The 14,670-nt window shown below is 44.7% G+C and overlaps 2 protein-coding genes and 1 non-coding gene across 3 annotated transcripts; 1 reads left to right on the top strand and 2 right to left on the bottom strand.

The window, feature by feature from the left end:
* Nucleotides 1-608: 608 nt before the first annotated feature.
* On the bottom strand, nt 609-681 carry TRNAA-CGC. Its single transcript has one exon. It is a non-coding gene; the product is annotated as a tRNA-Ala (tRNA).
* Nucleotides 682-8,496: 7,815 nt separating this feature from the next.
* On the top strand, nt 8,497-9,491 carry LOC125513270 (DNA-directed RNA polymerase II subunit 4). The gene is made up of 2 exons (XM_048678342.1): nt 8,497-8,660; nt 8,774-9,491. The coding sequence occupies exons 1-2, from the start codon at nt 8,609-8,611 to the stop codon at nt 9,139-9,141; spliced, it is 420 nt and encodes a 139-aa protein (XP_048534299.1). The 5' UTR covers nt 8,497-8,608; the 3' UTR covers nt 9,142-9,491.
* Nucleotides 9,492-9,755: 264 nt separating this feature from the next.
* LOC125513269 lies at nt 9,756-13,579 on the bottom strand. Its single transcript, XM_048678341.1, has 6 exons — nt 13,412-13,579; nt 13,131-13,290; nt 12,192-12,752; nt 11,088-11,565; nt 10,922-11,003; nt 9,756-10,146 (listed from the first exon to the last, which is right to left on the bottom strand). Exons 1-6 carry the CDS (start codon nt 13,451-13,453, stop codon nt 9,943-9,945), a joined length of 1,527 nt encoding a protein of 508 aa, XP_048534298.1. The 5' UTR covers nt 13,454-13,579; the 3' UTR covers nt 9,756-9,942.
* Between the last annotated feature and the right edge of the window lie 1,091 nt (nt 13,580-14,670).

The raw sequence follows: 14,670 nt of genomic DNA, 5'->3' as shown, positions 1-14,670 counted from the left end.
AAACTAGGGGTGCTCGGGCCAGCAATCAGAGAGGTGAGGCTCCCCTAGGTCATAACGTCGTCAATTTTTTTCCTATTTGTTTTTTTAATACATGTTAACATTTTTTTAGCATGCATTGAACATTTTTTAATAGAAAATGAACATTTTTAGATACATGTTGAGCATTTCAGAAATACACGTTGAACATTTATTTGAATACATGTTGAAGATTTACTAAATACAGCGGACATTTTTAAACACATGTTGAACATCTTGAAAATGGCATGACATTTTTTTAAACATGCAAACATTGTGCTGAATGTTACGGAGTAGAACTTTAAAAAAATTATGAATATTTTTTATATGGTATGAGCATTTTTTTTCAAAATTGCGCGGACAATCTTTTACATTTCATGAACATTTTGTAAAAATGTTGTGAACATATTTTTTTAAAACTTGTGATCATCTTTTAATGTCATGAACATATTTTAAATCTGTAAAAACAAATTGTAACATCCAAAAAATGTTCACGAGATTCAAAAACGATCACACGTTTTTGCAAAAACTGAATGAAAATGGAGAACGTTATTTAGTAGGCCACCAAAATGAAGAAAAAGAATGAGAAAAAATGGAGGTGCGGGGAATCGAACCCCGTGCCTCTCGCATGCGAAGCGAGCGCTCTACCATATGAGCTACACCCCCGAATCATGTCCACGTCGGGACGCGAGCCTAGATCATCCATACAGGCGCCGTCGGCCCTGTTGTTTTCCCGACCCACCGTGTAGTGATGTGTTGTTTAAGAGTCCGAAGAACTTCCGTAAGTTACAACTCCACTGAGAACTGAGGTCAAGAGCCCCGAGATCTTATCCAGGATTCATCGCTTTCGTCTTCCACGACAATGGCACCATATACTTCGGCGATGCTGTGAGGGGTGACTGCAGTACGTCGGCGCCGCGAACGCCGCCTGGATCCTCGAGGTACATGTGCGGTGCTGGAGAACGTGTGCTCGTTCCAGAGCCGGCATGCGGCACGAGGAAGCGGAAAACGCCGTCGGAGCCGGCAATCGGGAAACTACTCAGGCGATGGCGTCCGTAAGGCGTGGGCAGACGGCGTGGATCTTCTTGACGAGGATGGGACAAGGACTACATGTTGATCATCAGTCCTTTTACACGCTGTTTTGGCCCATTATCGGCAACAAGTCGCTGCAAGAACGTGGAGAGATGCGGTTTGCACATGTTGGCATGAGCTGCACACTACAACAAAAACATGTCAATAGGCACGCTTTTTCTAAGACGCTTTTATATTCGCCCCTACATTAGGAAGTATCTATTATGTAGAGACGCTTTTTAGGACGATGTGCATAACGTCACAAATTTCACCTTTATAGGTGCATCACATTCATTATTATTTTGATGTGTAAATACGTAGGGACGATTTTTGAGACGTTTTAGAAGACGACCCTATGGCTTAGAGAAGAGTTTAACAATAATCTATAATCTTTTCTAAGAGTAATAACATATAATCTTGCAATAGTAGGCTGTAAATAGAATCAAACTAATAAAATGGACAAAACACTAATCGGAAATGACATGCCCGTCTCTGCCAACAAATGAAACAGAAATCTCTTGACAAAACTCAGTTTTTTTTTGCCAAATCCTACTCAGCGCCTCAAGCGCTAAATATAGGTCATTTAGGCGCACACCCCCCGCTGTACACTCGGATTTATAGCGGGCCAGCCCACTTCCTTCTACTGGTCTGCTTTTCCTGTTTTTAAATACACAAAAAAGGTGCGAACCCCATTCATTAGTTCAAGTAGCGAACACACCAACCAGTTGGATCAGATGACCCATGTGCTACTATCCTTTTTTGTCTGTTCTTTATATAAATGCAAAAATGGCAGCTGTTTTCCCGGTTTCCTTTCCTTTTTCTTTTCTTTTTTTTCTACCTTTTTCCCTTAAATTCATAAAGTTTTTCAAAGGAGACGAATTTTTTGCAAAATCAATGAATTTTTTGAAATTCGATGAACTTTTTTTCAAATCGATGCACTTTTTTTCAAAGTTGATGAACTTTTTAAAACTCGGTGAACTTTTTTTCAAACTCAATGAACTTTTTGTCAAATTCGATGAATTGTTTTCCAAATTTGATGAAATCTTTCAAAATCAATGAACTGCCGCTGTCACACAGGCTTTTTCCGGCGTTGCACCACGATAGCGGTGAGGGGGAAGACGGTGGAGGAGGCGGTTGTCTGTGGAGCGACGCGGGCCCTGATGTGTGCTTCTTAATGGCATTTGTGCAAAAAATAATAACAGAGTGTATGACCACTGGCCCATCCCTTCATTTAATTAAAGTGTATTTGTTTTTTTAAATCAAACTAATGCATGTTTGACCATGTTTTTAGAAAAATATCAATATCCACAGCATGAAATTCATATCATTATGTAATAGAAATAAATTGTCATTCTTCTAAATGATTAAAATTAAGTTTTCCTGCATTTCGTTTGGAGGAAATTATTTTGGCCCTTGGCGCTCTTATTTTCCTTTTGCCGCCAGAAAATATCTCCCCGTATATATTATCTCTCACCCACGCCGCCATCTCCCCACTTATCTCCTTCTTCAACCTCCAGATCCATCTAATGGGATACCTCCCTGGCCGGTGATGTGCATCGCCTCCACACAGGAGCGGCGATCGATTCGTTTGGTGGCGGACCAAGGGAGACTCGGTGGCCAGCGAGCGATTGGATGCGGCGGAGGTTGGGGGACAGAGACCAGCCAGCGGTTGCCTCAGGGGCGGCGGCGGCGATTGGGCGGCAGATCGAAGGAAGCATCTGCTGCAACGAACAACTTCGTCTTCAACCTACTGGTGGAATATGCAGAGCAAGCACGGAAGTACATCCGTGTCGCCTAGGGTAGCCACCCCAGATTCGTCGTTCCCCTGCCCATTATGATCTGATCGCTCAAGCTATGGTACGGAAAATCCTCAAATTCTTCTAGTATCTCATACTTATGTAGTAAATTGATTTCCTGCGTAATCGCTGTAAAGTTTAGTTGTTCAACTCTGCAAACTGCAGGTGCTCTGCTCCGTGGTAGCCTGGTAGGAGTCACATCAATAGAAAAATCTTCTGAACATTGGGCGTACATACAGTTTGCATGTTCGCTCGGTCTGATTGCTTCTCGGTTGGGTTGCGTGTTGCTTACAGATCATGGGGAGAGATGAAAAACTACCAGCCTGGACGGTGCTCGTCGTGTCTGGCGTACATCCTGCTGCGTGGCAATGACAGCTTTGCGGGGCAGTAGTGTTGGCGCCGGGCGCCAGCAACCACCTTTGGCTCCGCTCCTTGTCACCGTTTTGCCATCCGTCCTCGCGCGCGGCCCTGGCTGCAAAACTCTAGACATCGGGCAGGGATTGGTGACCATCAACATTGTTGCCTTGGAGCTACCAGCGGACGATTCCACCTCTGACGTTTCATGCCCGAGCGCTATTTATTGGACTCACTCCACTTGATCTCAAATGATGCGATCATACAGGTCTGTCTAGCCACCTCCCTTGTCTGTTTGTAGTTGCTACTTTCTGGCAAGTACAAATTGGTCTAGCCACAGCCCACAGCCGCACATGTCCCTCTGCATTCAAACAAATGGAATTAAGTTTCGAAGTTAGTAGAAAACTGGTAACATGTTGAGAATTTTCACATCACACAACCAAGTAAAATCTGATAGACAGGGGACACGAAAATGGCGCATCCATGTTTTGATTGCATCCATGTATTCAACAATCACATAGCATTTATGTTTCACCCGGCAAAAAAAAAGATCACAGAACATATTTTACTTGAAATTTCTTCATTACCTTAGTGAATTAGAGAATAGAGCGATAATGTATCTTTTGTTATGAGCATGATTGCATGAATAGTATATCTAGTTCAGCAAAAAAAAGGATCGGGAGGAAATATTTGTTAGTTGGAAACCAACTATATCAGTTATAATATTCAAATATGCTAATTATTTGCTTAATGAAATGCTCACTATATATATTCAGAAGTATAACAGAGTTATATAGGTGTTACTCTGCTGATTTGGCTCTACTTCTCCTGTTTGCAGAGAGGATTTTCTTCTTTCTGCTATCTTGCAGTTCTTATCTAACAATGGCTATCATTTGCCATTGATAATATTATCTCGTAGTTTAATTCTGCCTATAGCGCAGGATTTGATTTCATTCAGCGTCCATTATTTAGCTACTTCAACATCCTACTAGCCTTGCTATCTCTAAGGAGAAACATAAATGCCTAATCATGTTGTCATTCCTGACACTGCAAAATGGTCATGTTTTTCATGCCCAGCAGGTGTTACCTTTGATAAAGCATGCAAATCATTTACCATCTCTTTGCCCATTTGAGGGGAGAGCATTTCAAAGGAATCATGGACTGGAGGTGTAAGGTTAGATGGCAAACTATTTTGCTCACGCAGTTTGATGACAAAATTCATGAAGTCAACTTCCCTGTTTATTTGGCTCATGATTAATGTTTTTTTAACTTCCAAATGTTGGCTAGCAATTGATATACTATGATCAAACATGTCATAATTCATTGATTTATGGTCACTGTTACATTTGATAATTTATAATCACATAAATGAACTTAAATTGTTCCGGGCCTGGCATGTTAGCATTGGTTTACATTATAGTACAATGAATATATGATGGAAACAATGTCGCAAGATCACTCAGCACTATAGGCCGGTACGGCAGAACATGCATACGCTTCTAGTTTACATGACGAGTACTTCATTTGTTTGCATCATGCATGCATGTTTGGCTTTCAAAATAAATTATTATGTTGTAACAAAACCTTAATCTAAGAAGACCGAAAGTATGTGTAGAATAACGCTACTTAGTGCATTCCTAGTACATGATATCGGAACTCCTGGAAATTATCATTCTTGAGCTGATTATGTGTCTCCATTCACACCTCTTCCTATTTAATTGCAGAATGCTCATACTGAAAATAGCAATGCAGCCAAGTTAGGTGGTCTTCACCAAGTCACTAAGCAGGTACATATATGCTGGGTATCCAAACAGTTGTATAATTGTAGTTGGTCTAATTCTCTATGAAATTGTCCTTCTTTGCGTAAAGTGAAATCTTCCCAGTTTTACGAATAACAATGTTTCATTTCTTGCAAAACTGGGATAAGACTGAAGTCTTGTTCTTTTCAATCAATTTGAGAAATAAAAACAAACCCATGACCAATGGAACTTTAGGGGGTAAAGATAGAACATATGTGGTTGAAGGAAACATGCTTGGAGAGCAGTACTCCCTCCGTCCGAAAAAGCTTGCCCCTCAAATGAATGTATCTAGCACCAAGTTAGTGCTAGATACATCCATTTGAGGGACAAGCTTGGGACAAGCTTTTTCGGACGGAGGGAGTATGTTGCATTCTCTGTCCGTGGCTCTACAAATCTAGGAGATGTGAACTGGTTAGACCATATGAAAAATTCCAACCAGTAGGAGATGTTGGTTATGTTTTTGCTTGGCCTTGCTCACATGTAAGTATGTTTCCATACAAGCATCGAGTGTGCTCCAATATCCACATTTAAGATACTTTAGTGATATAAAATCTTTGTGGCTTTTTGGTACAAAAAACTAAGCCAACCATTCAAACGAAGCATTTGTATGATACACTTCTTATAATTTATCAAAGAACATCTTATCTTGCACTTGTCTAAAACATTGTTCATTTTCATTTTCAGGGCGGTTGAGGATTTCAAAAGAGAGTGCATTAAGGGAGCTAGGAGTAATTGGGTAGTTGAGGATTTGAAAAGGGAGTGCACTGAAGGAGCCAGGATCAGTTGATGAAACAGTCTGTGAATGAACAAGTATTGTGGCTTATGTTATATTTTAGCTTAATGAGAACCATAGTTCTAGACTATAGGATATTTTCTTATTTATTTGCATGTTCTGTATGAATGTCTGTTAATATTCAGTTTTGAACTTCGGTGTATGTATCTGTTCGGGCTAATTGCTCCACTCAGCTTGCCTTTTTTTAAGGGGAACTCAGCCTGTCAATTTTGATAACGCGATGTTTGCAAATGCAATCTATGACGTGGAATGGTTCCTTCATATAATGATATTGTTTGATTAATCTGCATGTGCGGCATGTCATGATAAAATGATCGAATTTGAAATGATGAAATACAAATTCGAAATAAATCAAACCATATTTAAAGTAAAATATTCCATTTGTATCGAGTCACTTATGTATATTTAAAGATAAGTATAACATCTCTACACAACGTGTATAAGCATCGGGCCCATGATGAACGTATTTATAGAAGCGCCTCAATGGTATTGAGACGCAAATGAAACGTGTCTATGTGAGTAGAGACGTGATATGAGCGTGTCTATCATAACCTCTACCTGTGTAGACACGATGTTGAACGTTCCTATATAGCGTCCCATGTCATGTAAAGACGCTTCATAAGCGTGTCTACATGGTTTGAGACGGTCCATGGGAGGACGTGGACCGCTCCAAAGACGCTTTACTAAAATGACTCTACAGTTGCCTAGAGGTGAAATAACATGTCTCTAGGTATGAAATTTGACGTCTCTACTGGCAGTTTTTGTTGTAGTGGCAAAGCGGTCACATTCACGTAGAATGAACTTCCCATGAGCTAGTACTCTGGAGTGGACACTAGTGTGTGAAGCATATTTTAGTTACAAGTGTAACAAACAATACTATAGTAGGTAATAGCAATAGCAATATTAGACAGGTAGCTAGGCGTGCATAAGAATAATTTGCAATGAGCTGCGCTGGACTGTAGTATGAACCATATTTTAGTTAGTTAGTACTATAATATAACAATACTAATAGCAATATCAATATTAGATAGGTACGTAGCTAGACAGCACAGCAAGAGCAACCCGGCTATATAATGTAGGTTCGAGCTGCAGGTCTTAAGTACTGAGTTGTAGTGTGGTAGTACTAGCTAGTAGCTACTAAGAAAGGAGAGGAAGTTTTTAAAAAGAGGGGTAGATGGAGGAGATGGCAGATTTGTCTGATAATTCTAGCTCTAGCCACAGACAGAGTGACAACACCATGGAGGCTGTGGAGTATAGAGAAGATGTAGGGATGCCTGAGGAAATACGGATACTTGTAGAAGAGTTTGAGGCGGAATCCCTCGAGATGCGAATGAAGATCCATAGGCTCCCTGCGAGCTTGGCTGATATCGGAGATCAGTTCATCGTCCCGATGGCACTGGCCATTGGCCCTTACCACCACGGCTTGCCCCGCCTCCAGGGGATGGAAAAGGCGAAGCGTGTGGCTGCCTACATCTTCACCAGGGACTCAGGCCATTCATATGAGGAGATGTATGGGCGGGTCCTCGCCGTCGCAGATCAGGCCCGCCGACTATATGCCGCCGATGCGGTGTCAGTTAGCCCACAAGAGTTTGCAGATATGATGTTTCACGATGCCTGCTTCTTGCTGCAGTATATGAAATCATATTCATGGAAAGAAGAAGAAGAAGTGACAGCTCCGTCACCGCTGCAACGTTTCTTCCTCTCCAACCAAGGTTGCATCAAGAATGACATCATGTTGCTGGAAAACCAGCTCCCCTGGTTGGTCATCGAAACTCTGATGACCGCCACGGCAGTAGAGGTGGACATGTTCATTACAAATATGGGAAATCCAATGGGCTGCAAGGCATTCGATGTCTTTGACTCCACCAACATGGAGCCATCAGACCGACCAGCACATCTTCTTGGCCTCCTTCGACAACTCAAACAAGGAACGTTAGTCAAACCACCAGATACATACTTCTACCTACCATCGGCAGCTACCTACCATCGGTCTGTTTTGCTAATTCCATGTTGTTCCATATGTTGGTTTCCATGTTGCAGTAAACTTTTCTCAGCATCACAAAATCTTAAAACTGGGAAGTACACATGCTCGTTGCCAATATGTGGGGTGCACAAGCCCATGTGATCTAGAACAACAACTTGATCAAAACTGATTGTTGGTTTTGTGAGGTGAGGTCACACACAATTCACAGGGGAAACACAAGATATCAGCACAAAATCAGGTCGAGTAAATTACAATGTACCTGGTGTCAGCACTTGACTTCACAATAGAAGGAACAGTTGCATGGGTTTGCATATTTGTAGTTCGAAATTGAAATTAGAAAAGTAAGAGGAAACCGAAACCCAGGATAGTCAGTCGGGGACGCGAGGCCGGCGTGCACTTGTTGATGCCGAGAAGGGAGCTGCCGCGACAGCCTCCTGGCTGCTTGGTTCTTCTCCACCGTCTGGTTCTCTTCTCCGCCGCCGGCTTCTTCTCAGCGGCAGCGGCAGGCCCGATGAGGCGACGACGATGAAATGCAGAGTATCGTTTCAGCGGGCCGACCCGACGTGGCCCCGTCGGTGTGATGCGATCCAGTTTCCTTCCCCAGTCCGATGGAAACCTGGCCCGTTCAGGAATCAGATCCGCGACCCCAGGCCCAGCCCACTAATTTTACCCGACGCCGCCTCCCTCTTTTCTTTCCCCTTCCTCTTCCCCTCCCCGCCGTCTCCTCTCCCGACGCCGAACCGAATCGCAGCAGCAGGAGCAGCCGGAGAAGAAGAAATCGAGAGCGCCAGCAGCCATGTCCGGCATGGAGGAGGAGGAGAACGCCGCCGAGCTCAAGATCGGCGAAGGTCAGTCCGTCTCTCCACCCCCACTCATCCCGACCCCACCTAGGGTTTCATCGGGGAGATCCGCCCAACAAACCCTAATCCCCACCACTCTAATTCTTCTTCTCTTTGCGCAGAGTTTCTTAAGGCCAAGTGCCTGATGAACTGCGAGGTGGCGATAATCCTGGAGCACAAGTGGGAGCAGCTGCAGCACATGTCGGACGGCGGCGCCGACCAGGTCTCGCAGGTCTTCGAGAAGTCGCAGGCCTACGTCAAGCGCTTCAGCCGCTACAAGAACCCCGACGCCGTGCGCCAGGTCCGCGAGACGCTCTCCCGCTACAGCCTCGTCGAGTTCGAGCTCTGCACCCTGGGGAACCTCTGCCCCGACACCGCCGACGAGGCCAAGGCGCTCGTCCCCTCCCTCGTCCCTGGCGGCAGGTTCGACAGCGACGACCGCGTCGACAAGATGCTCAACGACCTCTCCCTCATCAAGAAGTTCGAGTAGCCGCCTCATAATATGCTCCTGCTTGTTGATCTTGTTCTCGTTCCTCCAATGGACATGGCACATGGAGGCCATGTGTCGTTTATCAGTCTCAAGAAGTACTTACTAGCTACTGGTAGCTTAGTTTGGCGATGTTTGATCTTCAGATTATCTCCTTCTATGCTATGATCATAAGACATCGGTGTCAATCTCACAGATGTATGGAGTTAATGAAGCCTTGCTGCTATGCTGTCTTGGAGAAAAATGTAGTAGCTGCTGTTGTTAAGTTGGGTTGGTGCTGTTTAATCTTCTTCATATTACCCTCCTATATGCTATGACTATAAGACAGAGTTGATTAAACATTGTTGATATCATCTTCTGATCTTGATCATCTGAGAATTTGGTTACAGACTGAAAATTAGTTATCTTTTTGTCATCTCCTTGGCCTGCTTGTAGTTTGCAATCTCCAGAAGGAAACAGTTGTGCTCTTGCCGGTGTTTAACTGTATTATCTGGATGAATCTGAACATATGAAGGCTTCAGATCTTGTCACCATCCCATCTGGAAGCAAATCACTGTCTGTAATGTACATACGGATCTGAACAGAAATCTCAGCATCACTGAAGAATGCAAGAAACATGAGACAAGGCAAGAAAGCTCGCAACTTACATACACATAGTTACAACTTACAGCTGGTCTGTTCTCGTCTCACATATCTACTGAACCAATCAAAAGAGAAGAAAGAAGATTCTACGGTGCCAGATCCATTCATTCCATTCCCTAGTTGACAGGAGCAACGCATGCTGTTTTTTTTCCGGGCCTACGGCTACGAGCACCAGTTCCAGCAGCCGAGCGAGGGCGGCATCCTCCCGGTTCTCCTGATGTGCTCTGCCTGCTCCGCCGTCCTTGCGGCGCTGCGGTCCCTCTTCGACTCCGCGGCGGCTCGCTGCTCGTCCGCGGTGTGCCTCGTGGACGCGAGCTTGCTCATCAACTTGTCTTGCGCACGGGCTCGCATCCTCTCCACCTCGACCTTGAGAAAAAGAAATCATGCTAGACTCATTAATACGGACAATGGGTCTATTACAAACTTGGACATGGACAGATGGTGCCTCCACAAAGAAAAGGAAAAGACATCCCAGTCTCACATATTTCATGATATCTAAAAGACAGACATACAGCAAAATCTGGCCAAAATAACAGCAGTTGTACCAGCAAGAACACAAACAAACTAGTAGACCTCAATTTTTTATTTAGTACTCCTTCCGTCCCACAATATAAGACGTTTTTGCAAGTTACTTATATTATGGGACGGAGGGAGTAAAATAGAAGATACTTTGAGTTGCTATGGCATATATCCAATTGACAGGAAGATAATGGTGCGTGTAGGAAATTTTGATGAACTGGAGCTATGTGTTATCCTCTGCTATATTTTCATCGAAATGAAGGCATTATTCTACTCCTTTTCTGTTTTGAGCACGATACTGCTGCAAATCCAAGATAAAGGGATGTGCTGTCACCAGTAACTCAGTGTACAATAAACAGCTCTGTGCTAAGCAGAGGGGATCACAATCTAAAGGGATGCACTGTGAATTTAGATATAAAATGTTGAAGGAGTTCATCTGCCAAAGGAGTCCATGTGCCATAACATGATGTATACTAGTAGTACTAATGGTACCAACAGGGTAATCACTAGTGAATCAAAAGTATGATTTTCTGGAAATCAAGTGGTAAAATGAACATTTTCTGCCAAAAAATTTAGATGGAAGAAAATGAATCTGAAATTGGACAGCAGGAAAAAAACTAACCTCAATTTTTCTCATTTCTGCTTCGATTTTGGCTTTCTGGTGATCTTCCCATGCATGAATCTTGATCTCTTCTCGTTTAAACCTGCAGAATAAGGGCCGCGACATAATAAGTCACCAAGTACCCAGCGATTTTAATGGACGAAGACATACACTTAGGTATTAGCACCTTGCTAAGTACTTGGCCTTTTCTGCCTCCTCCCAGGCAGCTGCACGGACTTCGGTTGCATTTTGTGCAGATTGGTCTGAAGACACTGTCTTGAGAGAAAGCGATGCATCCTTTTCCTCTTCCTTCTTACTTGCCCATGCCGCGATGCTGGTTTTACCTAGCTGGGTGCCAAGAAGCATTATCTCTCTCCTAGTCTTCATTTGCAACTCCTGTTCACTTAAATCTGCATTGCTACATTCACCGCGGTTGATAGTAGCGCCAACTGCATTGATACCCAATGTCCTTCGTGGAGTAGTTGGCCGAGAGCAATCCGGGCTTGTTGCTCTGACAGGTGTTCCTGTCCGGGATGGTTCTTGGCTTGCAATTGGGGTCATTTCAGTACCCATATCCCTCATCGATACTGACCGGACTGTTGGTGGGGGAGGTATGCATGCAGTGGCACTCTGAAGCGTGGTAGATGAATCACAGCTCAAAGTAACTGCACAAGTTCAAAAATTATTCACTTGTGTCATGATTTTTAACTTTCCAGATAGAAAGTATGCAGGTAGATAGAATCTGATGTACATTTTGTAAAAGAGGAGAAAGGTGTTTTTGTCAGTTGTCACCTACATAACATACCAACTGAATTAATAGCTGGACATACAATAGGTTATTCATCCAGGCTAGATGGTGAATTATGAAATTAAACATACTGTAGAGACATGTGTACATGGTGAATTATGGAAGACTAATGAAACTATGCTATCGCAAATCTGGCTCATATTCTTACATCACCTGACAGCTTTATCTAAAGAAGCAAACAAACAAATAAAATATATGCATTCGTCTATGCACACATTGTGTTCAGTTCACTGAAGTTTTGGATTGCTAACAAGCTCTGTGCATTGTCAAATTAATAATTATCATTTTGAATGATACTGGAAGAATTGTGATACAGATAATGTGCGGAGCCCTCCATGTTCTAATGCTCCATTCAGCTAATGATAAGAGGCAATGCAATCATATCTTAGCGGAAGAATTAATCAGATCACATATAGCACCACCAACTACTTTATGAGAAGTGGAGGAGCTGGGGTATGATGACATAAAGAGTGCACTACTTACCAGCTGAATCAATTATAGTACTTTCTGCACCAGGTGCAGACTTTGTGCAAGGCTCCACTTCTGGATAGGGCTCCGGCGTGGCCCAGTTCGCCGCTTTCTGCCACCCAATCTCCCTCTTCTCTTGGCTCGGATCGATCCTCTTGGTGTCTATTTCCTCCATGGCCTCCAGCACAACCTTTGTCGCCGGCAGCCTCCCTCCACCAAAGCCAGTTTTCTCCATCTTCCTTGGGAAAGCTCCACCAGCCCTACCGGGACGGTTCGTCGTCGGGCTGGCGATCCATTTCTGGGCATCATCCCACTTCGACGGCGGGGGCTTGGAGAACGGCGCGACCACCGCCGTGGGCGCAGACCGAGCAGAGGCCCCTCGCTCCTTGTGGAACTCGAAGTTGGACGCCACGCTCTCGGAGTCGCACGAGTCCTCCTCAGGCACCCTGAACCTCGAGCCCATGGAGTGGGAGTCTCGCGACCGGTGCCCGCTCCCGGTGTCCAGCGAGGACGAAGATCCTGACATGGTGCTCACCACGTCCACGTCCTTGTATTCTTCGCACATGCCACCTCCTCCTACATAAAAACAATGCCACAGTTTCAGACTGTGAAATCTCAAGAAAAAGGTTCTGCTTTCAAGCAACCATTGCCTCTCAATTTTAGTTGAGCTTAACCAGAGCCTCTCATGCAACTAATTCAAGCATGAGAAGTGCCCATTTCACCTCGGGAATACTGAACTCTGAAGAGTGAAGGCATATCCTTTTGATGAATGTAAGCTTAATTTTTTTTCTAGTACTTCAATCTGTGCCTCAGTAATGGAGAGCGTGTACTGACTGAACGGAACACATAAAAATATCATGCAACAGTACAGTGGGCCCAAAATTGACAGATGAAATGCTCCAAATCGAGCAATGCAGGCGTCCATGGCAGGAAAGCGGGAGGGGAAATGCTCACTGCGCGCGTCGTCGTCGGATCTGACGGAGGCCATGGGCACCGCGCCGTACTCCTCCTCCTGCTCCGGCTCCCCGTCGTCGTCCCCGGCGCCGGCGTCCTTGCGGCGCCTCTCCACGCCCAGCAGCATCGCGCGCAGCCGCTTCGGCGAGAAGCCCCCGCCCTGGCGAAACAACACGGCAGCGAGCGGCAGCGCGCGTCAGCAAACTCCGCCGAGAGAGGAGGAGGAAAAGCCAGAGGGACAATGACGCCGCGAATGGGGGGAGGGGAGGGGGGGTGCTTGCCTGCGTGGGGAACGAGGGCTTCTCGATGCGCTCGTAGTCCATGGCGGCGGGGGCGGCGGCGCGCCGGGGGAGGGAGATCTGCGGCGGCGGCGGCGGCGGCGGCGGGCGTGGGAGTGCGAGAGGATGGGAGAGTGATGGGGGACACAGTTAAAGCTCGGGACTCGGGAGTGTGGTGCGTACTTTGACTGCCGTTTGACGGGCACGGAGGTGCCGCTTTTGGGGCTCCCATTCCCGACAATTTACGCTCACTGCCACTGACTAACTTACGCTCAGGAACATATGACCAAAAAAATGTTGTTATGAAACATGTTTTTTGTTCGATTTTGCTATTTTACCGGTTGCCTGACATTGCAATGTGATTAGTCGATTTTGTCTGAAACTCAGTGAAGGCGACAAAGCCGCGCCGAGCAATAGCGACCCGGAACCGAGAAAGACACAACAACGACATCGCCAATGGAGGGGAGCTAGTGGTTGACGGGTTCAAGAGTGGTAGAGGGGGTTGCTGAAAGGTTGTCGGTGATGAGATTAGATTAACAGGATGGAGGAAATCAGGACGAAGATAAACAGTATGAGGGGTTTAGGTTGTTGGATTGGCATCTAACAGTTGAAATAAAATAGACTAAGAAAGGACAGATCCAATGCTTGAAGCTCCGACGCCAAATAAGGCCCAAGTAAGGATTATACAAGACAAGCCTTTTACCCATGCATGGTGCAATGTTGAGATGTTGTGTCAAACCTAGGACCTCTTCGACATAAATGAAAATATTTCACCACTGAAACATTAGAGTCGCATGATGTATAGGTAGCGCCGTTTATGTTGTAAAAGAAGCGAGAAACAAATTCATACATTCAAACAAAAAAATGACAATTGCAGCGTAAATTTTCTTTGCTATTGTGACTCCGCATGTGACAACCAACTGTTTAACAAGGAAATAGAGACGAAACCAACATTAGGTTTTTTTTTCGGAAAAGGAAGATAACCTCCGGCCTCTGCATCAGAGTAGTGCATGAAGCTATTATTAAAACAAGTATGCAAACAAGTCTGAATTGCAAAAGTCTGGCTCACAAACGGAGCAAAAGAAAATGAAATTGAAAGGTGTCACATCCGGCGAAAATAGTAACGGGCCATGATGCCTATACACCTAGCCTATTAGTAGCTCGCCGTCCAAATCGGTTGAAGATAACCCATGCTACTGTCTCGCATCAGTTGCATCCAATATCCAAAAGCTCCCTGAAATGCGCATGGGTGAGTAACGACC

Source organism: Triticum urartu, chromosome 6 (genome assembly GCF_003073215.2).
Source record: "Triticum urartu cultivar G1812 chromosome 6, Tu2.1, whole genome shotgun sequence".
Classification (NCBI taxonomy): Eukaryota; Viridiplantae; Streptophyta; class Magnoliopsida; order Poales; family Poaceae; genus Triticum; species Triticum urartu.
Note: the sequence above shows the minus strand (reverse complement) of the source record. Positions and strands in the feature narration are given on the sequence as shown.